Raw genomic sequence first — 24,388 nt, forward strand, 5'->3', positions numbered from 1 at the left:
AAGGCTAAAGAATGAACTGTTGATGGTATTTTTCTATGTGCAATTGCATTTTAGTAAATGTAAAAGTTAATAGATTTTAAAACTACAACAAAGAAAACACAATCTCTTGGCCTTCTTTTGGCATCAGCTTGTTTCTAACATTGGTGACGTGGAGCAGAAACGCAGGTATTGTTTAGCAAGGGTAAAAATGAGGTCTACTTTTCAAACACTGTGACTGAAGAGACTCTGAAATATTTCATCTCACTATCAAAAAGCCAAAAAGACTTTAAAATTCTCAACATATATTGCAACAACAATTTCATTCACTACGATCATTTTCCAGCATTTCAAGATACTGTTGGAACTCCTTCCTGCTCATTCCAAAGATTCTCTTTACAACTTGTCTTTGCAATGAATGCGACCTATGGACCATATAATTAATAGTTTACTGCAGTAGTATCCAATACTATAGGCCAAGTGAAGTAGTTTTGCAACTGTTATTTTATAGTATGTGGTATTGGTCTTTACTCAGCCTAATTCATGGAAGATAGCATTAGAAAGCCTGCTGAAGGACAGCTTTCCTTAGAGGTGAAGGAGGAATTTATAGCTGAGGAAAAGAGTACCAGAGCTGTGAGCGTTCTGACTCTGGGCTGTTCCCTGCGTAGGAGTGTGTCTGACATAATCCAGACAAGTCTTCAGAGCTGTCTGAACTACAGCATCATTCCCGAATTTCCCTATGAGCAGCAGCACCTACTGAAGACATCTGGAATGTGCAGTTCACAAGGGGCTCCCCTCTGCCCCCCCAGAAGGAACTTCACAAGTTTCTGGCTGTTGGTGAAACAAATTTAGAACTAGCCAAGTTCCCTGCATTCCTCCTTTCCTTCCTCAGCTACGGAGGGGAAAAAGCAGCTCATCTTGCACAGCCATAGACTTTCTCATTTTGTCAAATTATCTAAAATTTGAACACTTAAAAAAGCCTTCCACAATGCCAGAGCCACTTACTCATTGTTCATTTATAACCCATTACACCATTTTATCCTTCCTACCCATAAGTTTATGCATAAATTCCTTCTTCAATGTACTGATTTCACTAAGATTTTTGTTCAGTCAGATGAGGACAACCATAGAAGTTTTCATCATAATGCATCCCATGGTCAGCATTGGCCTTTGCCCAGAACATCACTACATTGTCCACAACCATATCAGTGTTTGCTAGCCTAGATTTAACGGAAGAGACCACAAGGAATATTACATTTTTACAAATCATACATAAGCCAGAGAAACAAAGAAAATGCCTCCTCACATAATCTTGAATAATTAAGAGCAAAAATACGCACAACGTTAAGTACATCAGTCTTTTGGGACTTAAGGAAACAAACATGTTCTATTCACACAGGATCCCAAAAACCAACAAACTAACCACCACCAACAAAAAACTCACAAATGTTATAACTGGAAATTGAAATTTTGCACTTCAAAAATAGCTGTTCTCTTTATCACATACAAAATCAACCTAGAAACTTCTCTCCTAGAAATTCGACCAATGCATCCCACCAATTCATTGCAACTACGCCACAGCTCCACTGTACCAGCAAGGCATAAACAAATACGCAGTTCTTAATGAGAAATACAAGATTACTGACCAATACTTTGGCCAAAAGATACCAAAAAATAATTTTCCTTTGGGATTGTTCTCAAAAAAAGTTGAGTAAGTGGTGTTCATAATCACTAAATCATGGCATCCCTATAATTTAAAGAAGTAAATGAGTGCATTCCTTTGCAAAATGTATTAAAGAGCTCTATGCAAACTTCTGGTCCTCCTGTCCTGAGCCCAATGGGATCACCAGGTTACCACGTGCACCCTCAAGCCCTGGTATGAAGTATGTTGGTACCTTATGTGTCATTTCAAACTCCCTCCACAGACTTTGGCTCTGCTTCTTTAGCTTGAGCTCTAAGTGATCTTTGTTATATTAATTTTACTATAAAAGCAATACCCTTTTTATTTATGCAAGCTTTCAAAATAATGAATGTCTGCTGAATACTCTGGGAGCTCCATAACTATCTGCCAGCAAGCAGGAGCCCTTAACATTCTTTCGCGCTGACAAAGTCTGTTCAAGAGCCCCGAACCATTTCAGCTTCCTGACCTTAAAAGCTGAAGACTAACCTTGACTGAATGCGCCTAATGCATCTTTTATTTCTGATAGCAGAAGGAAGGACAACCTTCCACCCTTTTCACATCCCTGATCCTTCGGGCAGAATTAAATTGGATGATTTAGCATGCTGGGGGGCAGGAATTCAGGGGTCTGCCTACGTGATTCCCTTTTTTAAGACCTAAGCTTCGCTGGGAAACTTTCCTATCAGTGGTTCGATGAAGAGCAACAAGAGGGGCTTACATTTCCAAGTCACACATTGATTCCTTGCTGATTTGCTAATGCAAATACATCTTGTAATTCAAGCAATACTATGTGAATTTATTTGTGCAAAAAGACATTTATACACACAGTTCCTCCTTTCACACCAAAATGTTTGAAAGGGTTGAGACTCCCACCCAAAAAGGTTGGAAATCAGAACAAAAATTGTATGAGAGGAAACTGACCAGAAGCCATTTGACATTGAACAACTTCACAGAATAAATATCAACCACAAGTTACAGCACACATCCTTTTGTTGCCAAAAATATTTTAAAATAAATTAAAATACTCCAATATTATTTTTCATTCATGCTCTGTGTGTCGTTTTGGTGTACTTAAAATTTAAGGAATGGGAGATCTAAGCAGGAACTACCTTTTGCTACAGCTGCTAGCAATCTAGGGTTATGAACCTCGTGGGAGAGTAAGAGTACTAGCAATAAAAAAAAAAAACATGAGTTTCCTAATTATATAAATCCAGTTATTTAATCAAAATTCTATTTTGATTGCGGTACTCACAATTAAACTTATCATTGAGATGTATTGACATCAAATCTACTAATAAATTCACCAAAACCCAACAGCTTACACATCTTTCCTGATGATTAATTACTTTCGCCAACTTCTTGTTAAACATCAAAGTTAAAATTTAACTCCTGGACTCTCCTACCTGCTAGAGCATTCCAGGCATTCCCCTTCCTTTTTCAACATATGTAATATTCACTTGGTGTAATAAACCTTGAAAAATCTTCAGATGCATTATTGTTGTTGTTGTCATCTGCATCATTAAAATGCACAGACTAATATTTGGCAGTAGCTTTCATCATTTGCTGAGCTGTTTGCGCCGTAACAATCAGCAGCAGGGGGAGCTACGTATCTTTCAAGTTTCCTCATCACCCAAAACTTAGCTTTCCTTATGACATTTTTTCCTGTATTTCACACCAGTGACAAAATGAACATCTGTTACTTTGAAATAATGCTAAGCCCTATTCACACCCAGCAGAAGCAGTTCCTGGGCTGTACTGCAGATTTCAAAAAGCAAAAGAATTACAGATTGAGCGTTTCGTTTGGTATTTTCCTCGTATTTAACTATCACAGGTCCTGTTTTGAATACAAAGTTAAAAACTCCATCCATATCTCACGTCGGTATCGTTAGAATATGTAAATATATGTATTAATGAAACTCTAGCAGTGCACAAATGCAATAACGGTGGCATATCTTGTTTTATGCATTCCTAAATATAGTATCAGTGGCGTATTTTGGTTTCAAACCTTTCCTTCTCCACATGGAGGAAGAAGATGAGGCTGATAATGCTCTTTTAGGATTTAAATCTTTGAAGGATAGGCAATATTCTCTTATGACTTATTTATTTGAAAGGTAGCTCCATAGGGCTCTGATATTTTTTCCCAGTAAACTAAGAGCGTCCAAAAAGAACCGTACATTACTTTTTACCCGAATTTTAGAGGAATGCCGTAAGACACAAGCTCCACAGAGCAAATTTAGAAATTAAGCGCGGGAGGGTCACCGGGGGGAGGGGGGCGGGGAGCTCGGCCCGGCCCAGGGCTCCCCCCCGGCTGTGCGCCCGCAGCCCTCACCTTGAGCATCGTGTCCGCCAGGTAGATGGCGCACCAGCCGCCCAGCACGCACACCACCACCGAGATCGGGATCATGGCGGCACCCGGCGAGGCGGCGGCGGCCGCGGCTCGGACGGAGGAACCCCCCCCGCGGAACTAAAAGCGTCCCGGAACTTTTGTGCACCGGCTGCGCCGCCCGCACGGACGCTTCCGGGCACCGCGTCGGAAGCGGGGCGGGTGACGGGGAGGGGACGCTCAGCGGTGCCCCTCCCTCCGCTGCGAGACGCGGGCCTGACTGCGCCTGCGCATGGCGGCAGGGGCGGAGTGGGCGGTGCCATGTGTAATGTGGGCGGGGCCATGGAAGGGAAGCCCCGCCCCGCCCCGCCCTGCCTGAGGGGAAACGTCCCCCCGCCCCTCCCCCCCCAGCGCTGAGGGCTGTGCCCTGGCTGGTCCCCCCCCCTCTAAATTTACCTCAGCCATTTATTTCTCTTTGGTTTATTTTATTTTTTTATTTTCGTGAAGGGGTACGGTGATGTGCTCGCATGGTCTCTTCACGTTGTCTGGTGAAGGTCAGGCGTGGACCTCCTGAGTGCAGCTCCCAGAGAACCATCAGGAAAATGGCAGGGGACAGCAGACCTCTGCCGTGGTGGGGTTCAAGGAGACCGTGGAAGCATTTCCCTGACGAGGGAGTAATAAAGCTCACTTCAACTACTGAAATGCCTCCAGAAGTAATTTAACACAAACTTCATGACACAAATAAAGCTTTTCGTGAGGCTGGTTGTGAGTGCCTTCCAGCCAAATGCCCTCCATAGCGTTTTTTCACTCCCCAGCCCACCATTGCACAGATCCTCTGCTTTTATGCCTCTCTTGATCTCTCTCACTGCTCTCAGACACGGTTGTTACTAGGAGTGAGATGTGCCGTGAGGTCACATCGTAAGAGTTGGATTCTCTGGGCCTTCCCTAGTTTAAATACCTTAACTCTGGGTTTGAGCATTGAAGGTAAACAAAGGTTTTCCCATTATTTCTAAAGATTTTTCAGCAATGAAGGCACCAGTGGTGGGAGAGCCCTCTGCAGGTGGTGGCTTCCAGTCCGCCTTTCCCTGCGTGCTCCAGATAAAATACCACTGGCCTCAGTTTCTCAGAGATTACTCAGAAGGACACCTCTCTACTAAAAATGCTTATTCCATCCATTCTTCAGCTCTAGTGTGTTAATATGTGGGATCACAGACTGTGCTGTGGGACAGCTGTTATGAGAAAGGCTCATAAAACCAACCACAACCTGTGTTTTCTACACAGAAAGCTTTGTAGAAGTTGTATTTTAAAGAGCTGTGCCGGTGTCTGTGCTTTGAACCAACATATAGAACAAGCCTTCTCTTTGCTAGAATTTAAACGTTTTAATGCTTTTTCAGTCACTTTTTCTTTTTTTTTTCAGCTCTTTCTTTGTTCTGCATGTGCATCTTCACTCTGCCCTTAGCACAACTGTTGCTGGGAGCTTTACTCACCAATACCAGCAAGAAGAAAAGCAGCTCAGCTCTGAACTTCTGTGCTCTTTCTTGCTTCCGTTCTTTTCACTGATAACACAGCATTTCTGAGGGCCATGGGTAGGTCAAGCAGGCAAGTAAGGGGAGACAAAATCTAGATTTTATTGCATTTGTAAGATATGAGTCCAGCCCTGGCCAGTCCCTTAGACTTAAGGCCATTGCGTGAGAGCTAGTAATACATACCTGGCTTCTCTTGTTCTCTGTGTGGTGAATTTCTTTGTTTTTCAGCTTGGAGGTGCTTTTCCTACAAGCTCCAGCTGTTCCATTATCCTTAAGCCATTAAACTTTGGTGGGAACTGCTAACTGATGCCTTATGAGAACTTTGGAAAGGATTCTGTTCCAATGTAAAAGCAGAATTACATGAAATGTATTCAGCCCTGCATGCAATCAAAATAGAGTTTGTACAATGACATAGTAAGCTCTAGGATGTCCCCCGCATTTAAAGGAAATCATCAACAGAGTCCCGGAATAATCAGATCTGACTGTGGCTTTTCTGCCATGGTCCCCAATGTATTATACTCAACTGAAAATCATCAAGGAGCAATGCAAATATGGTTAATTCTACACTTTATTGGTTGAATTTTCAAGTTTTTCCAAAGACCAACATGCATTTAATGTAAATATATAAAAACTACTCTAATTGTGGTCTTTGGAAGAAATAGAGGGCAATAAAAGGGCAATAAAAGTTAAGAACATGGGTACTTATAGTAGTGACATAGTCTCACTGAGAGCAGGCATAGTAAAACGGACACAGTGCCTCCTGTTTAATGGATCCAGTCCATAAACAGTTTTTTTGACATTATTATATTTTTCTTCAATGTTTATTTAGTATGCCATATAAAATAGAAAAAATAATTTTATTGAGTTTGGATAGAAATTGGGAGTGCAGATAAAAAGGAACACAACTAAAATGCACAGTCTATTTTATTGCTGGAAAGCTCATCACAAGAAAGCAAACGAAAATGAGAATTTTCTGGAACGTGGAAGATACTGTGAGTGAACTAGAGCACTGTCAGCCCCACTGTTTTTACTCACATAACTTTAGTGGATATTTTGCTGGTGGCTGAAAGGCAAAATTAATACATGTTCTGACAGAATAAAACTGCTGCAGACTGTAGAGTGTTAGAGGGAGAGAATGCATTTTGCTCTTTTATGATATTCATGGTTAAAGATTTCCACTTGAAAATCGTTCAGGAAGTAGCAGAGATATTGATGTATGTTTTTTACTACAACTTGTTTTTCCTTACACACACATACAATGATAAAGTATTGACTAAAGCAAAATGTCATACTGTAGTCAGGTCAGTGCACAGTATCCAGAAGTTATGACACAGCAGTCTAACTCACAGTTTAAGAAGTCACAGCTGAGGTGTGTGCTCATGGGGAGGGTACGTGTGGGCCTCAAAAGGGCAAGTATCTAAGAATGTTGGAAAAAGATATATACCAGTCATTGCGCAAGTATACCTAAGTCCATGCCAAAACTTTAGACAGAAAAAGAATAACCTTGTAAGCATAATAATACTGATTAAATGTAATTTGGCAAGTAAATACCAAACAGAATGTCTAAATAATACATGAGTGAAGACACTGTCAAGTTAGTGGATTAATATCATAAGCATCTTTTTACAGAAATGACAAATATCTTTATCTAAAAAATTAATTATGAACATGTTTGATCATTGATCTCTTCAACTTTTGCCTATTATTGAAGTGGAGAAGGGATTATAAGGGATTATTCAGATATTGCCATACAAGACACATGATGCATCACAAACTAAAAATAGAATCAGTCTTAATGCTTTCAAAAGCTGTAATGTTAGAGGGGTTTGCAGGGCTCCAGGGAAATTGCAACTTCTCACAGTTCGTTTCAGGCTTAGACCTAAAACCAGCTAAGATGTGGAATTCGACAGTTTGAAGACAATACAATCAGAATGTGACTTGGTTGGGCAAGAGTTTGAGATTTGCGGACATCAAATGGGTTTTTAGGTATGTTTTGAGTAGTATTTAATATTACGTTGTTGGGTGTTGAGATAAGCTAAGCAGAGTAAAGGAAGTCTGGAACAAAAGGTGGCCTTGATCCTACAAAAGTTCATGTGGTAGCTTCACCTGAAATGAAGCACATGTACATTTGCAGAATGAGCACCTAGCTGGAAATTCAAGCACAGAGAAGGAGGCATGAAAGAAGGATGGGCAAAGAAGAAATAACGTGGTCTATTCAGCACTTATGCAGGTTTGGATACTGCTGCTGAAGGGAATATAAAGATCAGAATAAAAAATAATTGGATTTTACAGGTACCTGAAAGGAGGCTGTAGCGAGGTGGGGGTTGGTCTATTCTCCCACATGCCTGGTGATAGGATGAGGGGGAATGGGCTAAAGTTGCGCCAGGGGAGGTTTAGGTTGGATATTAGGAAGAACTTCTTTCCTGAACGGGTTGTTAGTCACTGGAATAGGCTGCCCAGGGAAGTGGTTGAGTCACCATCCCTGGAGGTCTTTAAAAGACGTTTAGATGTAGAGCTTAGGGATATGGTTTAGTGGAAGATTTGTTAGCGTTAGGTAGGAGGTTGGACTCGGTGATCTTGGAGGTCTCTTCCAACCTAGACTATTCTGTGATTCTGTGATTCTGTAATAAATCTGAGCCACAAGAGAGATACAGAGACTGGCACACTCACAGAGACATCTACTGTGTTGCTTATAAGTGTTTGAACAACCTGTACCCATTTCTTCATTTAACTTACTGCAATTATTATCTAAAAATCTCAGTATATGGAAGAAATTCAGGTAATGAGAATTATGGAGACATGTAATACACAGGGTGTTTTAAAGTGAAACCCAAACAAGGAAAGAAAAACAATCTTTGACCCTTGCTACGCCTAGAAAACAATAGCAGAATGTTTTACAATTTTCTTGATAGTTTGCATTCCAGCTAAAGTACAAAACAATCTTCATTTAAATACAGCTGAGATCAAAGTATTCTGTTAAGTTGCCTTTTTATTAAATTAAGCACAATGTTAACCTGGTTTTAAAAAATACGTGCTAGAAAGGTGAGATTTTGACTCTTCAAACAAATGAAATTTGTTCTTAAGTCACTGTTCATTTGAGCAATGTAAATAAAAGAAAAGCAGAAGTGATCATAGAAATGTGCCCTTATTAGACTCATCTGCAACGAGTAGTTGTACATGCTTTTTCAACAATTGTTGGTTACTAGTGCTTGATCTATGACAAAACAAATTACAGGTCTTTCTTAATTGCTATCAATGCTCATCATTTAGTCATCTATCACAATTCTGTTAGAAAAATTACAACTGAAATTACATCTAAAGGTCCTCCGAAGCTGTTGCACTCCAAGGAGAGAAGCAGAAAGGAAAAAAAAAAAAAAAAAAGGAAATGTAGAAACTTGAGAGCCATGGCTCAGATGTTATTCTAGAATTCAGTTCTGTAAGAATATTAGTTTTGTGCTTCCTCTGCTCATTTTAGCTGATAGTCTTGCTTGCTAGACTGTTTGGCTTTGTATCCTCTGCAACTGTTTAGAGTTTATACATGAGAAAAAGCATGGAATATCTTCTGCAGAGTAGCTATTCAGCCTTAGCTCCTGTGCTTGGATACTTTTACAACATTAGGATTCTGTCCTTGCAAATGGATTTATCAAAACTGCAGAAAACAAAGAGCTCAGTCAGTGCAGGAGGGGAGCACACAAGGGAAGATGATGCCAAACAGCTGTTCTCCTTTTCTGCGGTTTAAATTACCTGTGAAGTCCCTAGGTACACAAACCTCTATTTTGCAGCAGAATGCAAAATAAATAGTTTCCTTCTAATGGGTATTGTTTCATGCTCACTGTAATCTGAAATGAACACACATGATAGTATTATACCTATCTATTTTGAATCCCAAAACCTGGAGGGCAGCTTTGAACCCTTGAGAAAAAAGTGCACTTAGCTTGAGAAAGTCACAGTGAGATAACACTTTGAAGAAGACAAAGCAGGTTTTGGTTTATTGTTGAGCAGACTTAAAGCCTGTAGCACTTTTATTCTCCTCTGCATATACGGCATTTAGCTGTTCTAACAGGAATGGCTTGCACAGGAGTAACAGGTGAGGTTATTGCTGTAACTGTCTGCCCTGACAGTACAGAAGGTGAAGCAGCTCCTGAGGTGCTTCAGCATTCAGCATAGCACTTGGCTACACTAGCACTCATTCTGTTTTGCCTCCAGGACTGGGCTGTAAGAAGCAGCTGCTTCATGTCCACCTAGCCCTCCAGGCAGCAGATAAACTGAATCCTCACTGGTGTCCCACTGCTTCAAATCCCCCCTGCCCCGTGTCAGTCATAGCTCCCGGGGACTATCCCTAACAAAACCATATATATGTTTTTTTGCCTAACACATGTTTACCTATGTTAGGAACATAAAGAATGTATATATATATATATGTTTTAATAAAAATAAATGATCAGTTTGTAATTCGGCTGCAGGCATCTTCCTGTATACTCTAATCGGAATATCAAGATTTATGTTCCACCACCTCACCAATGGTTGGTGGGCACAGGAGATGCAGAGTGGCTGGTAGTTCTCAAAAGTCACTTTCAGGACTGATGATTTTCAAGCACCACTGTTAGCTTCAGCCTCCAGCTCTTGAGAACTGAACTGCACTTCAAAGGGCTACCCCGTGTTGCGCAGCCTGATCTGATTGAATAAGGCAGCTTAATATATATAGTTTCTTTTTTGAGGTTCTTTGTTACCCTTGGATAGAAGATATGGCCAGTCCACAACCTTACTTCATATGGGTGTAAAATAATACCTGAAGGTTTTAAAAATACTTTGTGTAATTTCCTAACAGAAATTGCTTATACTATTTTTAACACTTGAGATTTGATACTGTGTTGAGAAACATCATTTAGAAGTTAGCAGCTGGAGGACTTTAGTGGTCTGCCTATGCCAGCACTGATTTCTGTTGACAATTTCTCTCTGAATGGGTCCAATATTTGCATGACAGGAGACCACAAATGATTGAAAAATGTTCCTGTAGCAGATCTGATTCAATAAAAGTAAGGTTTGATATAAATCATATTTGACTGCTTGATCGATGGGTATGACTAGTAGATTTATTCATATCTTCACTGTGGAAAGTATTCATTCTTAATTGTCTTTTTTCTTTTTTTTTTTTTCTTTTTTTTTTTTTTAACATTGGAGCTATGAGAGTTAAGGATTTTATTTTTTTCCTTATGACTCATGGAAACTAAGATAAGTGTCTTGATATTGATGCAAACTTCAAAATTTCTCACACCCACAGTTTATAAATCTTCATCTTTTATTTTCTGTTCAGCAGATACAAACCAAAGATAGAAACTGATCAATTACTTATGACTCAGCAGGTTGGCGCAGTTGTCCTTGAATATGGTCATTGTTTTAATCTAAAGGTATTAATTCCTTTAACTTGCCCTTGATATTCTGCTTCTTCCAGCCCATTGCCTTACCTCCCTCATTCTGTGCCCATCTTTCTAGCCAGGCAGATTTTTCATGTCCCAGCCATACCTTTTTTCCTGTTAATCTGCCATTTAGATGAAGAATCATCAGAAATTAGTCTTTGTTCTCTTTTTTGGACTTTGGCTGATTGCTGTACTCAAGTCTACTACATTTGCTTCCACAGCGGGATCATAGCGGTGTGTGAGCTGAACACCTGCACAGCTGTAATTTAATTTCATGCTTTATTGTAGGAGATAAATACGTTGCTTTGTGTGGTGCTGAGCCCCCAGATCCCCTGGTATATCTGCACCTAGTTCTCGTTCATCTTTGGGCCAGGTGGATACAATGGCAGAATTCCTTACTGCCTGTCTGGTGAGGCCTTTTCATCTGGCCATTGAAGGCGAGATGTAATATTGTTCAGCAGCTGTAATTTACTGATGGAGATGGCCTTCATCAGAAGAAGCCTGTTGTGAGAGTAAAAAAGATAATAGATCTCGATTTGAATTATCTTGATTTGTGAAAAAGATGGATGGTCGTCTGTACAGAATTTCAGTAATGATTCGTTAGTTCCTATTTTGTCACACTTGTCTGCCCAGAACAAAATCTGATGGTGCAATGTCATGTTTTTCATACCTTTTCCAAATTATGCTGAATCATTATAGCAGACAGGATGTTTACAAAATCAACATGTTGCTTAAAAATTCATATTGCCTTCAAAATCTGCCAGTACTTGTGCTCTTTATTATGATATCAGCTTTGCCAGATGTAGTGGCTAAAATTTCCCAGGAGGAAAGTGGAAACAAATTTGTTATTTTTATGTCACCATCACATTTCATTTAGTCAAAGCATGTAAGTAAGAATTTTACAGAATACAAAGCAACAGAGAATATGGCTTTTGGGTAATTCAGTGGTTAAAGCTATGATGTTCTAATGTTTATGTGGGTTATATTCATAATGCAGGTTTTAGAACTTAATACAAATTCTTATGATGCTAACAAAGCTATTAAAAGATGCTGGAACTCTGAAATTTAGAACAAGGTCACTGGTAGCCTCTAGTGAGACCATCTTCCTAATACAAGGCTAATTATTTCTTGATGGAAAAGTCTGTGATAATAATCACCATGCTTTTATATGGAAAGAGAGCGTGCAGGAGCTGAATTAATATTTAGCAGCTCAGAAATGTCACAGAAACAAAACCAGCTAATTTAGATATGTTTGTTGATTTCCTGTCCATTAGATAATATCAAACATTTTTGCATGCTATTCCCTATTGAAACAGACGGATGTTATTGTTGTTGGTATAGCTGTACAAGAAGAAACTCAAGAGAAAGTGATTAATTTTTTTCTTGATATTAAGAATCATATAGATTGAGAAAAACTGGGAGAAACAATCAAACAGTAGATGCTTCATCAAACATTTATTTTGACAAAGCAGCTGAGGACTATCAGTCTTTCTAAAATCTATGATGCAAAGGTATTTTTATTTTAAAGCAAGAGTAGGAATGGGTTCCAATGCCTAATGATTGCTAGCTCTGGAGTATTTTTAATTTCTTTCGTTGTTCTGTCTAACCTCATATGACAGTACCACTGCTAAAATTCTCTCTTTCATCAAGCCTCCACGCCAAATAGTTATTACCTGCAGTAGACACATCCTTGCTAAGGGAAAAGAGCCCAGACGTACAAATAAAATTTATGTAAGTTAGAAGATAGATGGTGTTCTTTTTTCTCCAGGATCCTCTAGGTTAGTCCTCAGATAAATCAGTCTGATAGCAGGTTTCTTATTTTTAAACCTTAGTCATAACTGTGATTTTTTAAAAAATATCAATAACTTTCAAACCTAAATGTACTGAATGAGGGAATAGTTTATCTTGCACTGCAGCCTAACTTTTCATATTCTTTGCCAAACAATTCAAATGAAGATAATTAATTAACCAAATACTTAGTATCCTGAGCCCACTATTTTACCCAGAAATAAACTGTATTTTATAGAGCTAAATTTAAGATGCAAAGGATGCAAAGTTTTGCATTGCCAAACATACTACAATATGTTGCTACTACCTGGTAATTTGAAGCAAAACTCCAGGAATGTATTTTTTAACTTCTTATTGTAAAAACTAGTCTTATTTCAAGTTGGCTGAGATTGTGACCGCTCCTTTGTTGACTTGCAGTTTCAATTATGTTACATTGCTTGCATTACGCTAAAGCATTTTAATCTACTATAGAAAAATATTTTTCTTTTGGGAGCCTCAGGGAAGTTATATCTGTGCTCATAAGGTTTCTCAAAAAGGAAAACATTTAAGTAAGCATTGACAGACTAAAGAAACAATTCTGACATTATACAGTGAAATATTCCAGTCAAGAAGTAAGATACATGCATGTTTCTGTTAACCATCAACTTCATTTTCTAAACTAATAAGCTGTTCCAGGAAGCATGTTAATTAGACAAGCTTCTAGAAATGCAGCAAAAGTATATTTTGGACTGTATTTGGATTTTCCTACTTTAAATATATCATTACTATTTCTTCTGGATCTTTGTACACAAGACAATAATTTTATACATTGTGTGACAGTGTACAGCTATCTGGGCCTAACACACCATGCTTTTAATCTATCATCTGAAATGCACATATGTCTCATGATTTACTTATTAAATCATCGGCTGCATGTATTTAGCAGATGAATCTGCACGTCATGGGGCTGTGCGTCCTAATGGTTATTCAAAGGCAGTGTCACTCTGCAAAATTATTGTAAAAATTATATTTTTCCCTTTAAAATCTATGCAGAGCTACATTTTCTGATTTTAATGATAAAATATGGGCTTTTCCTTCAATTCCATCAACATTTAGTACAGCTTAGGTGTGATAGTTTATGAGTGTTAGGTGAGTGACATAGGTAGATTCTCTTCTTATCTGCACATCACTAAGGTTACCTATTATATTACTAAATATAAATATATTGCAGGAAACAGTGTTGACTTGATCTTCCTCAAGCATATCTGTAAGACGATGGGATTATAAAATGGAAGCAATGGTCTGGTTTGTATTACAAAACCTTTGCTAATTTAATGGCACACGGGAAAAAGAACTGCATATGCTTCTTATATCCCAGAGCTGATTTGTAATATAACTATTTGTAATACAAATTGAAATAAATTCATGTACGAGAACATGTTACAAAAATATGCCATCTCTTTCATTGCCTTCTAGAACCTCTGTTGTAAATATGAACCTTCACAAAAAGGTAAATAAAGTCACTCATCTGGCACCAACAATACTTCAACATGGTCTCAGCCACCTGGAAAGCATGACCTTCGACTGTGACAGAGCAAACACCTTCATTCTAGGCAAAAGACAGGACGGTGAGCTCTGTTACAAACTCTGCCATGTTTCAAGGGCCATAGTCTTCCACCCCTCAAGACATTTTATAGCAGTCATGTCCAGCCTTTCTAAGGAAGGGTTTGATTGCCATGCGTATCTTCTTCACCTGTGTGGACCTAGCAAAAATGTATGTGCCCATGGCATGCCTACCTGTGTGTCTGTACTGGAAAGGGGGTGGTCACAAGTAGCCACAAGATACTAGAGCAAGTCCCCAACTTTATAAGCTACTTCCAGATGGCAGCGCTCTTGGGAAGGAGGGCAGCAGAGAGTGAGTCAGTCACAGGCTTGTTGAAGTGGTCTGGGAGGTCACCTTCCCCTTTGAGGAGGTACTTGAAATGAAAAGAGTGGTGGGCGAAATAAATTAAAGTCAAGGAAAATCCTCCCTGAAATCACTACCCCAACCATTATTTATTTGTTAGATACACCTTTGGCAGTAATTTTGAAATTGTTGATCTTGTTGAGCTAAAAATTATTGAACTTAAGGTTCTCTGGTCCTTCTCCAGCAGAGGCCTGTGCAGTGTTGCCAACAGTGACACTGCTACTGCTGCAGTTAGTGTTGTGGGTCAGTGGAAAACAGGCACAGCTGAGGAAGGGGACCCAAGAGGAAAGTTCACTCCTCTGAAGCTGCAGTGAACGGGTGGCTGCATTTCTGGGAGTGGAAACATGGAGCTTTGCCCCACGAACGACTTGCTGTGTCAGGTCTCCTTCAGTAGCCTTCACTGACAGCAGTCAAAGGTAGTAGCATGAGCACAACTGTATAAGAACTTTTCACTTCTTTATTAACTATATCAACTCCCCTGACCCTTTGGCTTCGTCCACATCCCCTGCTGTTCAGCAGCTAGCAGCCGTGGCCTTACAGCTTCAGGAGCTCTCCTTCTCCCTGCCATCATGGCTGTCCCGTTCACAGGAGCACCACACCAAGCCCCTGAGGCAGCTGCCGTGCGAGCTCGCTCCCAACCCAGCAGCGATACAGTCACACTGGTGTGGCATTCACCTCCCCTAGATAGTCCCACCGAGGTGAGATCTTCATAATTATGTCTCCATAATTATTTCCTTCTCCAGTGAGGCAGGAGGGAGGCACGCAGTGCCCTACACGCCGTGGAGGAGGTGTGCATTACCTCCCACCATCGTATGCCTCACTCTTGGGCAACAAGGAGAGGTGGGCAGGAAAAGGACCCAAAGGTGTGTTCCTTCAACACCTACTGCTTGACACTTGAGCCCTGGTTTTACGACGGTCAAGTGTCACAGGGGACTGAGCTGCAGGGTGAATCAAACGCTATATTTAGGAAGAACAACTGGAAGCTATGACAGGAATTCTCTTTTACACTTTGCTTCCCAACCACTGCAGCCTGGAGCAGCTCTCGGTGCCGTCCAGGCTGAAAGCATCGGAGCTATTTCAGACACATTTAAAGGATCACAGTCAATATCTCAGCTGGTAGAAGAGGCTACCTCTTTCAGCATCGAAAGGAGGTGTATATACTCACTTGACGGTTTGGAACTTTTCTTATTTAAGTAGATAAGTAGATAATCTCAAAGGGGTCAATTAAAAACTCAGAAGACTTGTGAAAACTCTTTAATAGCTGGCTGCCAGGTGACTGCAGTAGTTCTGTTTTTCTTCTCGTTTTAATGTCTTGTGCGGTGTATTCAGACCAGATCGTTATAGTTATTGCTTCATAGTCTATGGGGATCTTAAAAGATTTAAAACAGAAAGTCATTTAAATACCTGCTGACTCATAAGAAGCATAACTGTATTAGCTCGAACGCTAATTCGAGCATGTACAGAGGTAAATGCTTATTGTTTTCTATGTTTATTGTAGCTAGCGAAATGTTACTTGGGAGATTTGATGTTAAGAACAGCGCTCTTTCATTGTAAGCTTAACAGGTAACAGTGGTGGAAACAACTGCATTACGGGAAATAGTACGGTGTTTGCCTACAGCATGTAGTAACAGTCTGGAAGCTGCGAAGTGGGGGCTTTTCTTCTTTATTTGTTCTAGCTGGGTTTCACAGTGGTGTCGTTCCTGTCAAAGCCTTTTAATAAGATAATGCACTGCAGTTCTGTGTCCAGTACACCCTTTGTGCTTGGTGCCGTAAGTACAGCAGGGCAGAAAGGGGCAGTTTTCAGCTGGGGTGTGTGTGTGTGTGTCCCTCCTGGCGTGTATCAGCTACTGTACATCTCTTGTACAGATTACAAAAGATGGCATTATGATATCAAATCGTATTTAAAGCAAATTGAATCAGTCAGCTTATTATCTTTCTGCAGCCCTGTCAGAAATTATTTTTAGCTGATGGACAGTAGATAGGTCCTTTGTTTTTTAAAGGGTCTTTTCACAATCCGGCTTTATGTCACTCTGCAAAAAGTAGCAGTAACATTCACTGGGAAGTCAGGAGAGCACGGGAACTGGCAGGGGCAGCCTGGCATAAAACAGCTCTGAAATCCTGTTGCCATTGCTTCCTAAGTTTGGCTCGGCATGCAGACCATAAAAGGTAAGAGGTGAGGTGTGGGGTGGCCAAGAAAACACCGGGGCATAAAGGCTGCACAGCTCTGCGCTTCTCTGGGCATGCATGTGGGAGATTGGGCTGTGAAGGAGACTATTTGTTTAAGTTTGCACATGTGGTTGGGATGCCAGAAATAACGCAATTAGTGCTGCACGCTGGACTTTCTGATACACCTGGCAAAAGAATACATAAATTTATAAAATTAAATAATCACTTCAGTAATAAGTGCATCTGCAATCTGGGGTTTATTTTGCTACAGCTGATGGTCAGTATTGTTCTGGAGGGAAGCTCAGGAAAGGGAGGGAAGGGGACAGAGCCAGGGAAGATCGTCTATTTTTACTCAGTGGTGTGCTGTTGTCCTGATTTCTTCAGCAGTAATGAGGACAGCACAAACTGGTAAGGAAAATCACCTCCTCCAAAAGCAGTCCTACACAATTGTATCATACATCCATCTTTAGGAACCGGTGTCTGATTGCAATCATTGCAAGCGCAGACTTCTTGTGAGCCCAGAGCACCTCGCCGAGTAGCACCATTGCTCTGCTTCTTTTGAATTAGAGATCCCATGTAAATCCCTGCCCATTTAGCTCAAGGTGACCAAAGAAGCACAGAGCAGTGTTTTTGCAATGCAAAAGATACAGAAAAGTACATCTTGGCCTGAATTTCTTTGTGACTATGTTTAGAAAGTAGAGACATAGTGTTTTAAAATGCTGTATATTAATTTCCTGTGCTTTTGTTTCCATTTTTCATTCTGATCAGAAAAAGGAAAGGATGATAAGAAAAATTAATTAAACTTTTATGTATTATAAGCCCTATCTTTCCAATAAACTGGTGGATTCTTTTGCATTTGTCTTTGGAATACAACTGCTGATTAACAGCACAATGCATCGGTATAAACTGCATGGCATCCTGAGGAAATGGTTATTTCCATTCGTAGCAAAGATTTTGAAAGAGTGCAATAAATTCTTTGTCTGAAATTTTGGCTTATTGAAGTCTGTGCAAGTGTTGTCATGAACTCCAATGGCCAAGATTTCATCCCATAAACTGAATTCTGAGGTTGTTCTAACTGTCTCAGATTTCAAAATATTGCCAAAGTGTAAAATTCTCTGGAATGGTGCTGTTTTCATTTTGCATGGTGGCATTTATTTATTTACTTTTAACTGATTTACTGATGTAGCTGAACCAATTTAACCCTGAAGCCTATGCCCTCTGATGTTAGGGCTATGTTTTGGTTTGGGCAGCACTCCTAGAGCTGTGTGTGCAATCAGAGAGAGACCTCTAATGGCAAGTCACTTGCACTTTAAATTCTGCTCCGAATTAGGCACAGATATAAAGCTGATGTGAGAGTAGGCAAGAGCAAATCTTCCATGCAGCTCCAGGGATACAGCTTCAGACTGATATTCTGGGCTGAAGTCAACCTACAAGTGATCTATACTTTACTCTGATACTGCCTTCACGGGACAGTTGTGCTCTTTGGAATACCAAAGTCTCTGACCCACTTGTGACTTCTTGGTATATTTCTACTCTTCTCTCTTACATCATTTATTACTTTTCTCAGTATATTCTTTCCAATCTCAGGTAAAATACTGTAGCCAAAATATGCTAAAATTTGGTTGTTATCAGTGAATTCTCTGATGGATGTTTACTTACCACCTTTTAGTATTACTATTTTATTTTGCATTAAAATGAGATGGGTTAAATGATCAGACTCTAATAAAGGTCTAGTCCAGTTAAAGTAGTAAATCTCAGTGAAAGAGTAAAAGGCTGAGATGATATTGAAGTTAAAGAGATAGTAAACTTCTTTCTTGCCTTTTTTTTTTTTTTTTTTTAACCTTTACAAAATCCTTTTCTTTGGTGTGTTTCTCTTTGTTATTGCATATTAATTCTGTACTAGTCCATATCTCTACACATGCATAAAATTATATGAAGAACTCTGTTCTTTTTTTTGCATTAGTGCTAAGAAAAATAATGAATCTAAAACTTGGAAGAGAAGTTACTGTGTGCCCTAGCAATTCTCAAAGAGAATTTACAGTTTAACCATCTTGATCATTTTCAGTCTATATGTATTAAAGACTTGCAAGAATGTGTGAGTCAGAAAATCGTAATCTCTTTATTTATCAAAGCTTTGTAGCAAGTTATGTTTTATTTGAAGGAAGGTTTAAGCTTAGAGTTCTAATAATTCCATTGTACATACTGTGGCAGAGATAATCATGCATAGTTTATCTTCAAATGCTTCCTTTATTTCTTGCTCATTTTATGATGCCATTAAAGGTTTGAGAGATTCCTTATCTCTACTCATTATTGTTTATAATGTGAAAGAGAGAGCTCCATTTGTGGCTATGAAAGATTAATTGGAGAAGCTCAGGTGTTCTGTCTACTTCTGCTGTTCAGAAAGAATACCTATGCAACCCTGAAACTGAGACAGAAACAGGAGATGGGCAGGTGAAATGGATGCCCATCAAGAGGTAGCATGGGTTAAGTTTTAGTTTATCTCCCCTAGCTATCAGAATGTCAGAGCCTGTAACACTTTCCCATTTTGCTTGCAGGGATAAGACTCTGTCTTAAAAATGTCAAAGCAGCCAGCGTCACATGTCAAAGCCATTCAGGTAAGAGTGAGTATTTATGTTTCTAATATAATAAAATAATAAATCTCAACCTCCATTGTTTGACAAACTGCATTTTGATCATACAAAACACTGCAGAAGTCCTATCCGGGGATTATTCTTTCAAAGTGAAAAGCTTGGTAGTTAAGAAAGCACTGAAAATGTTGACCTGAGAACATCGTATGATCTGACCTGAGAAAAGGACAGATCGGACAGGCTGTTTGCTTACTTGCTTGCTTATATGTTCTTTCCAATGTTAGCTTATGTCTGTTAGTGAATCAGCTAAGTAAAACATAGTGATACTTTTGCAAAACCAGTCAGCATTATGAGTAAAATTAATTCTTGCAACTATTGGATTTTCCACAGAATTTATGTAATTTTGGAAGAACTGAAGGCTAAAAAGATGGCATAGCTAAAGTTTTTCATGTCTGCATTTCCCCAGTGAAAAAAAAAAAAAAAAAAAAGCACCTTCCAATATTTATTTAAAAACATTTTAAAACCAAAATGAAATGGGAGAAACGTTAATGTTTTCATTAGAAAAAAATCTTGTGTCACATACCTCCTCAAATGGCATATGCTCATAAGAGTGAAGTTCATTGTTACATGCTTATGAAAGAAACACCCACAGAATTATCCTATCATCATAAAGTAGCTGAATTGTGTTGAAGTCATGCTATCATTGATTCTTTGCTAAAAGCAAAAGTAATTCACAATCTGCAGAATTGTGCAGAATTTTCATGTATTCTGTAAAATGCACTTGCAATCAGCTTTTTCCACAAGTTCAGGTTCCTTTGAAAATATGTAAGAAGCACAAAACAGAATTTCTGACCTACCCTCTGTTTCCCCAAGGTAATACTAAACTAGTGGATTGGGGTATCAATACTGATTACCCAGTGTCTGGACAGCATACCGAGGTGGCAAGACAACATAAAAATGCTGATTCTGACCATCATCATCACCAAGAGTACTGGAACAAACATTCAAGCTACCATATTAGTTCCTTTGAAATTAGAAGTCATTGATTTCACTCAGTTGAAATTGTTGTCCCTCATATAGGGACTATGGAAATATTTGTATGACTAATGAAAAATTGTAGATAATTTTTAGCCTGGAAGTTTTTTAGCCTCAAATGTTTTACTTTTAAACTTCATAGGCACGTACAACCATTTTTAAGGAATTGTTTCCTCTTTTCGTTTAAGTAGCAACTCCTTTTCAGTTTTCTGATGACCTTCCAACTTTTAAATGTAAATACATTCTTCTAGTTTGTCTATTCAGAAAATGCATTAAGTTTAAGCACTAAATTTAATATTTTAAGAAACTTTAATTTTTGCAAAGGCAATTTGAATCCCTAGGAAAACTACTGCATAAACTTAAATAAATCTATTAAACATTGTGTCAGAGGTTGCTCCAGCAGGGAGACTTGCCCTGGAGTTGATACCTATCTCTCTTTGAGCACTCTGAGAACTCTGACTCAAAATGCCACATTACTTTTATATATTGTGATTCATATATTAGGATCCTTTGCCATTAGGTGCTGTTATAGTAGGACCGACATCCCCTGGAGAATAAGCATAGTACTACAGTGATGGAAATGTAATGCCACCTTACTGACTGAAGTATCCGATGGTGCTTCGTGTCAGAAGTGGCTTCTTTCTGACTGTACTGGACATACACTAAAGGTTTCACATGCCCACAGCCACTAAATACAGACGTGGGAGAGCTAAGGGTAGCAGCTGGTTCCCAGGAGTAGTTTGGGGTAACAGAAGACCAGAGTCCCTAAGTTCATGCTTGGCTACCAGTAGTGTAAGATCCAGAAATTCCTAATCTAGATGCCTTCCTTTTCCCTATAAAAGGGAGACAAACTAACAAATCTCTAAATATCAGTTTAATCAAGACAAATCAGAAATTTATGTTGTATTTCATGCTTACAGATATTTTTCCTTAAGTCAATTCAGAAAGGTCTTAGCAGAGTAGATGAGTACACATTTCCACTCATGAAAACTACAAAGACATCCAAAATATGGTAAGCACTTTCCAGAAACAAAGAAAGATGCAAGCCCAATAAGAATCAATCTGATTAAAAATAATAACCACTTCTACAAGGTCTGTCTACAGCAATTATGATTTACAGCTTCAGGAGTGTGGAACAAAAAATGTCCTATTTAGCAATTAACCAGATGGGGAAGCAGGCAAAGAAGAGGTCACCAAGACTCGTATCTCCATCCCAGCAGCCACGTGGCAAGAGCCCCAAAGAGGATTTAAAAAACACAACAGCACACTTGTGCTGATCACAGCACAACACAGTCCTTGCAGAGCTGCACTGGCATACAGGACTTAGTCTATCACTCACCCATAACACAGCTGCTTATCCACAGGAATGGACTGGCCTTGGATTAAAAGGGAGATTTATTGCTCAGGATTCTGGTATCTCTGGTCAGGAGCTGCTAGGAAATTAGGCACAATTTATTTTTGTACTAGAAATATTTTAATTTATTGTGTGTTATAGCGTGGTGTGTTACGAGATCCAGGCAGTGTTAAACTGTGTCTTAAAGGCTGCTCGTTTTACCAAGTTAATATTTCATGTCTTGTCCAAACTCAGAAGTGAATGCACTTTGTAGATAAAATAGTTCAAACCGCTGTAGTGTGACACAGAGCACTCTGAAAATGCTGAAGCAGAGCAAAGAATGGTTTATTTAATTTAATTAGCAGTCTGGCACTTGGTTTATTTTTATTCTTGAACCATTTTTAGTCACAGTAGGAAATGCAAGGACCGGGTAACAGAATTAGGGTTTTGTGGTCAGCCTCAGGTGGCAGTGGGAGCCTGACTTCTGCTTTATTGACTCTAAGGGGAACGGATGACCGAGTTCAAAACAAGCACCAGGAGGAGAGATCTCTCTTGGGAATAGTTCTGATATTTCAGCTTTGCAAACCTGTATGGCCACGCTCTCTGTAAAGCACTGAATTGTTTCCTATTCCAAAAAAAGCAGCTGACTGGAGATACCAGCGCCTGGCTGGGGAGATGCTTAAAATTAAAAAGAGCAGAGCAGTTTTTTTCCACTCATAAATGAAATAATGGGTTAAGTACTGTGAGGCTGAAAATGCCTTGTCTCCTGGGAACTTGCAGCTGAAAGGTTTTGCAACACATAAACTAAAGCTCAGTGAAAAAGCATATGAAATGAATGCCCAGTTGTCTATAAAATACACAGCTCTACAGACATTTGCCAGCCCCACTGAAATGGTAACATCACCGTGCATAAATAAAAGTGAAAAAAAATGAATAAAGGGAAAGGTGTTTATTTCTTGGCAAATGGATTCTTAATTTGTTTGATGCTGGATTGCAGCTGCCAGAACATTTGTTGATCCTAAGAAGAGTGGGCTGTGTTCCTGTGGCTACCCAATCTGGGGCACGATCTGCGGGGCCAGGATTTGAGCAGAAGGAAGGGATTGTTCATCTTCATTTTGTGCAAATCAGTCAGATGGTAAATGACAATAAAGCAGGTCGCTGTTTGAAGGTTCTCTGTTTACTCTCAATAGCATTACCGATTCACCCGCTGGTTTTACAAGTGGGAGTCATGATATTTTGATGACATTTCCTACGAGCAGCTTCTCTTCTGAGATCACGAGATAAGAATAGGTATAATTTGTGCATTTAGTTGATCACACCATTTGACTTTTAGAATAAGCCAGGCTGGGTCACATGAGGAAACAGATACATTTTCGCTGTTCTTCCATAGGCAGTGTTTTTTGCCCTCACCATGGGAGTATTGTGATGATGCCATAAGTGCTCAAAAACCACAACAATGTCTGTGCCCCTTTGGAGTTTTGCCACTTACCATTGTGCATCTATCTATCAGTTGCTCTTATATGCATCCTCATTTCCTTCTCACAGGCTAATATTAACATCCCAATGGGAGCATTTCGACCTGGTGCAGGCCACCCTCATAAAAGAAAAGAACTAACACCTGAAGAAGCGGAAGAGGTAAGAAAAAAGGGGGCTTTTTGATATATATATATATATATTTTTAAGGGAGTCCCTACCATTGATGTAAGAAAGCCTTTAAATCAACCTTACAGCACTACCTACCAATCTTAGGTACCACAGCTGACATACAGGGATCACTCATGGGAGTAACTGGCCATTTACTGAAGACTTCCTATATACACCGTTCTGTTTTTGATGCTGAGGCCTCCATAGGAACTGTTTCAAGGGTATGTAGTTCCACAGGATGATGTCTGCTGTCAGGATTTCATGACCAGCATTTATCTAGACTGGAATTGGTGAAATACAGCAGGAAAAGCTATAGGAAGGCTTTGGAAGGGTCTATTACTACCTGCTGCCCTGTGGTGTAATTTATTGTTTCAGCATATCAATATTTGACAGATTTTCAAACCCAACATTTGGAGACCTTTTGGGATTATTTATCAAGAAGTAGAGATTGAGCGTGAGGACTATACGTTTGCAAATTAAAACCATAAATTGTGAACCTGCAGAAGCGTGAAAATACTCCCTGACAGATTAAATTCTGTGCTCCGCTGCCAGTAGGTACTTGGAGTATTTAACATTGAGTTTTGAATGTGGAGTTAAATTTATGCTTTAGTCAACATTGATCACAGATATCATGTTTCTGGATGATATTAAAGCATCTTATCTACTCGGAACTTTTATAATAAATAAGAACTAAATCCTACAGTGGAGAAACAGGTAATAGTGCAAATAAGAAAAAGACGTAAGTACGATGGGTGCTTAGGGCTTCTTAGTCAGGTGGCTTAGTCTGGCTGCATAATCCCCACCTCAGAACTGGTCTTGCTGGGCCAGAGCTGCTGATGCTCCTTTGAGCCAAGGGCAGGAGAGGCTCAGATCGACCCCTTCAGCCAAGCTGGCTCTGGCAGGACTTTGCTGGGCAGCCTCTCAGCCATGTGCTGGGTGAAGCAGGGCTGGAGGGAGCCTTGCCCTCAC

At 39.6% G+C, this 24,388-nt stretch overlaps 2 protein-coding genes across 15 annotated transcripts in view; one reads left to right on the forward strand and one right to left on the reverse strand.

Moving 5' to 3' along the window:
* MBTPS2 (membrane bound transcription factor peptidase, site 2) overlaps window positions 1-4,189 on the reverse strand; it is a 31,656-nt gene extending 27,467 nt beyond the window's left edge. The window contains exon 1 of one of the 2 annotated variants that reach the window (XR_004748119.1): window positions 3,984-4,188. Coding sequence is in view for 1 of the 2 variants with exons in the window: in XM_035317136.1 (XP_035173027.1) it covers window positions 3,984-4,058 (75 nt within the window). In the remaining variant the exon portion in view is untranslated. Of the gene's footprint in view, window positions 1-3,983 lie in introns of both variants that reach the window. The other variant, XM_035317136.1, reaches the window with a different exon arrangement.
* An 11,466-nt stretch (window positions 4,190-15,655) lies between these two features.
* SMPX (small muscle protein X-linked) overlaps window positions 15,656-24,388 on the forward strand; it is a 40,848-nt gene continuing 32,115 nt past the window's right edge. For 9 of the 13 annotated variants that reach the window (XR_004748518.1, XM_035318241.1, XM_035318865.1 and 6 more), the window contains exons 1-3: window positions 15,656-15,804; window positions 19,375-19,434; window positions 23,321-23,410. Coding sequence is in view for 12 of the 13 variants with exons in the window: in XM_035318241.1 (XP_035174132.1) it covers window positions 19,396-19,434; window positions 23,321-23,410 (129 nt within the window). In the remaining variant the exon portion in view is untranslated. Of the gene's footprint in view, window positions 15,825-16,689; window positions 16,820-18,167; window positions 18,341-18,381; window positions 18,407-19,374; window positions 19,435-23,320; window positions 23,411-24,388 lie in introns of those variants that run through there. The other 4 variants (XM_035318522.1, XM_035319033.1, XM_035318953.1 and 1 more) reach the window with 4 other exon arrangements.

The sequence above is a fragment of the Oxyura jamaicensis genome, chromosome 1 (assembly GCF_011077185.1).
Source record: "Oxyura jamaicensis isolate SHBP4307 breed ruddy duck chromosome 1, BPBGC_Ojam_1.0, whole genome shotgun sequence".
Taxonomy (NCBI): Eukaryota; Metazoa; Chordata; class Aves; order Anseriformes; family Anatidae; genus Oxyura; species Oxyura jamaicensis.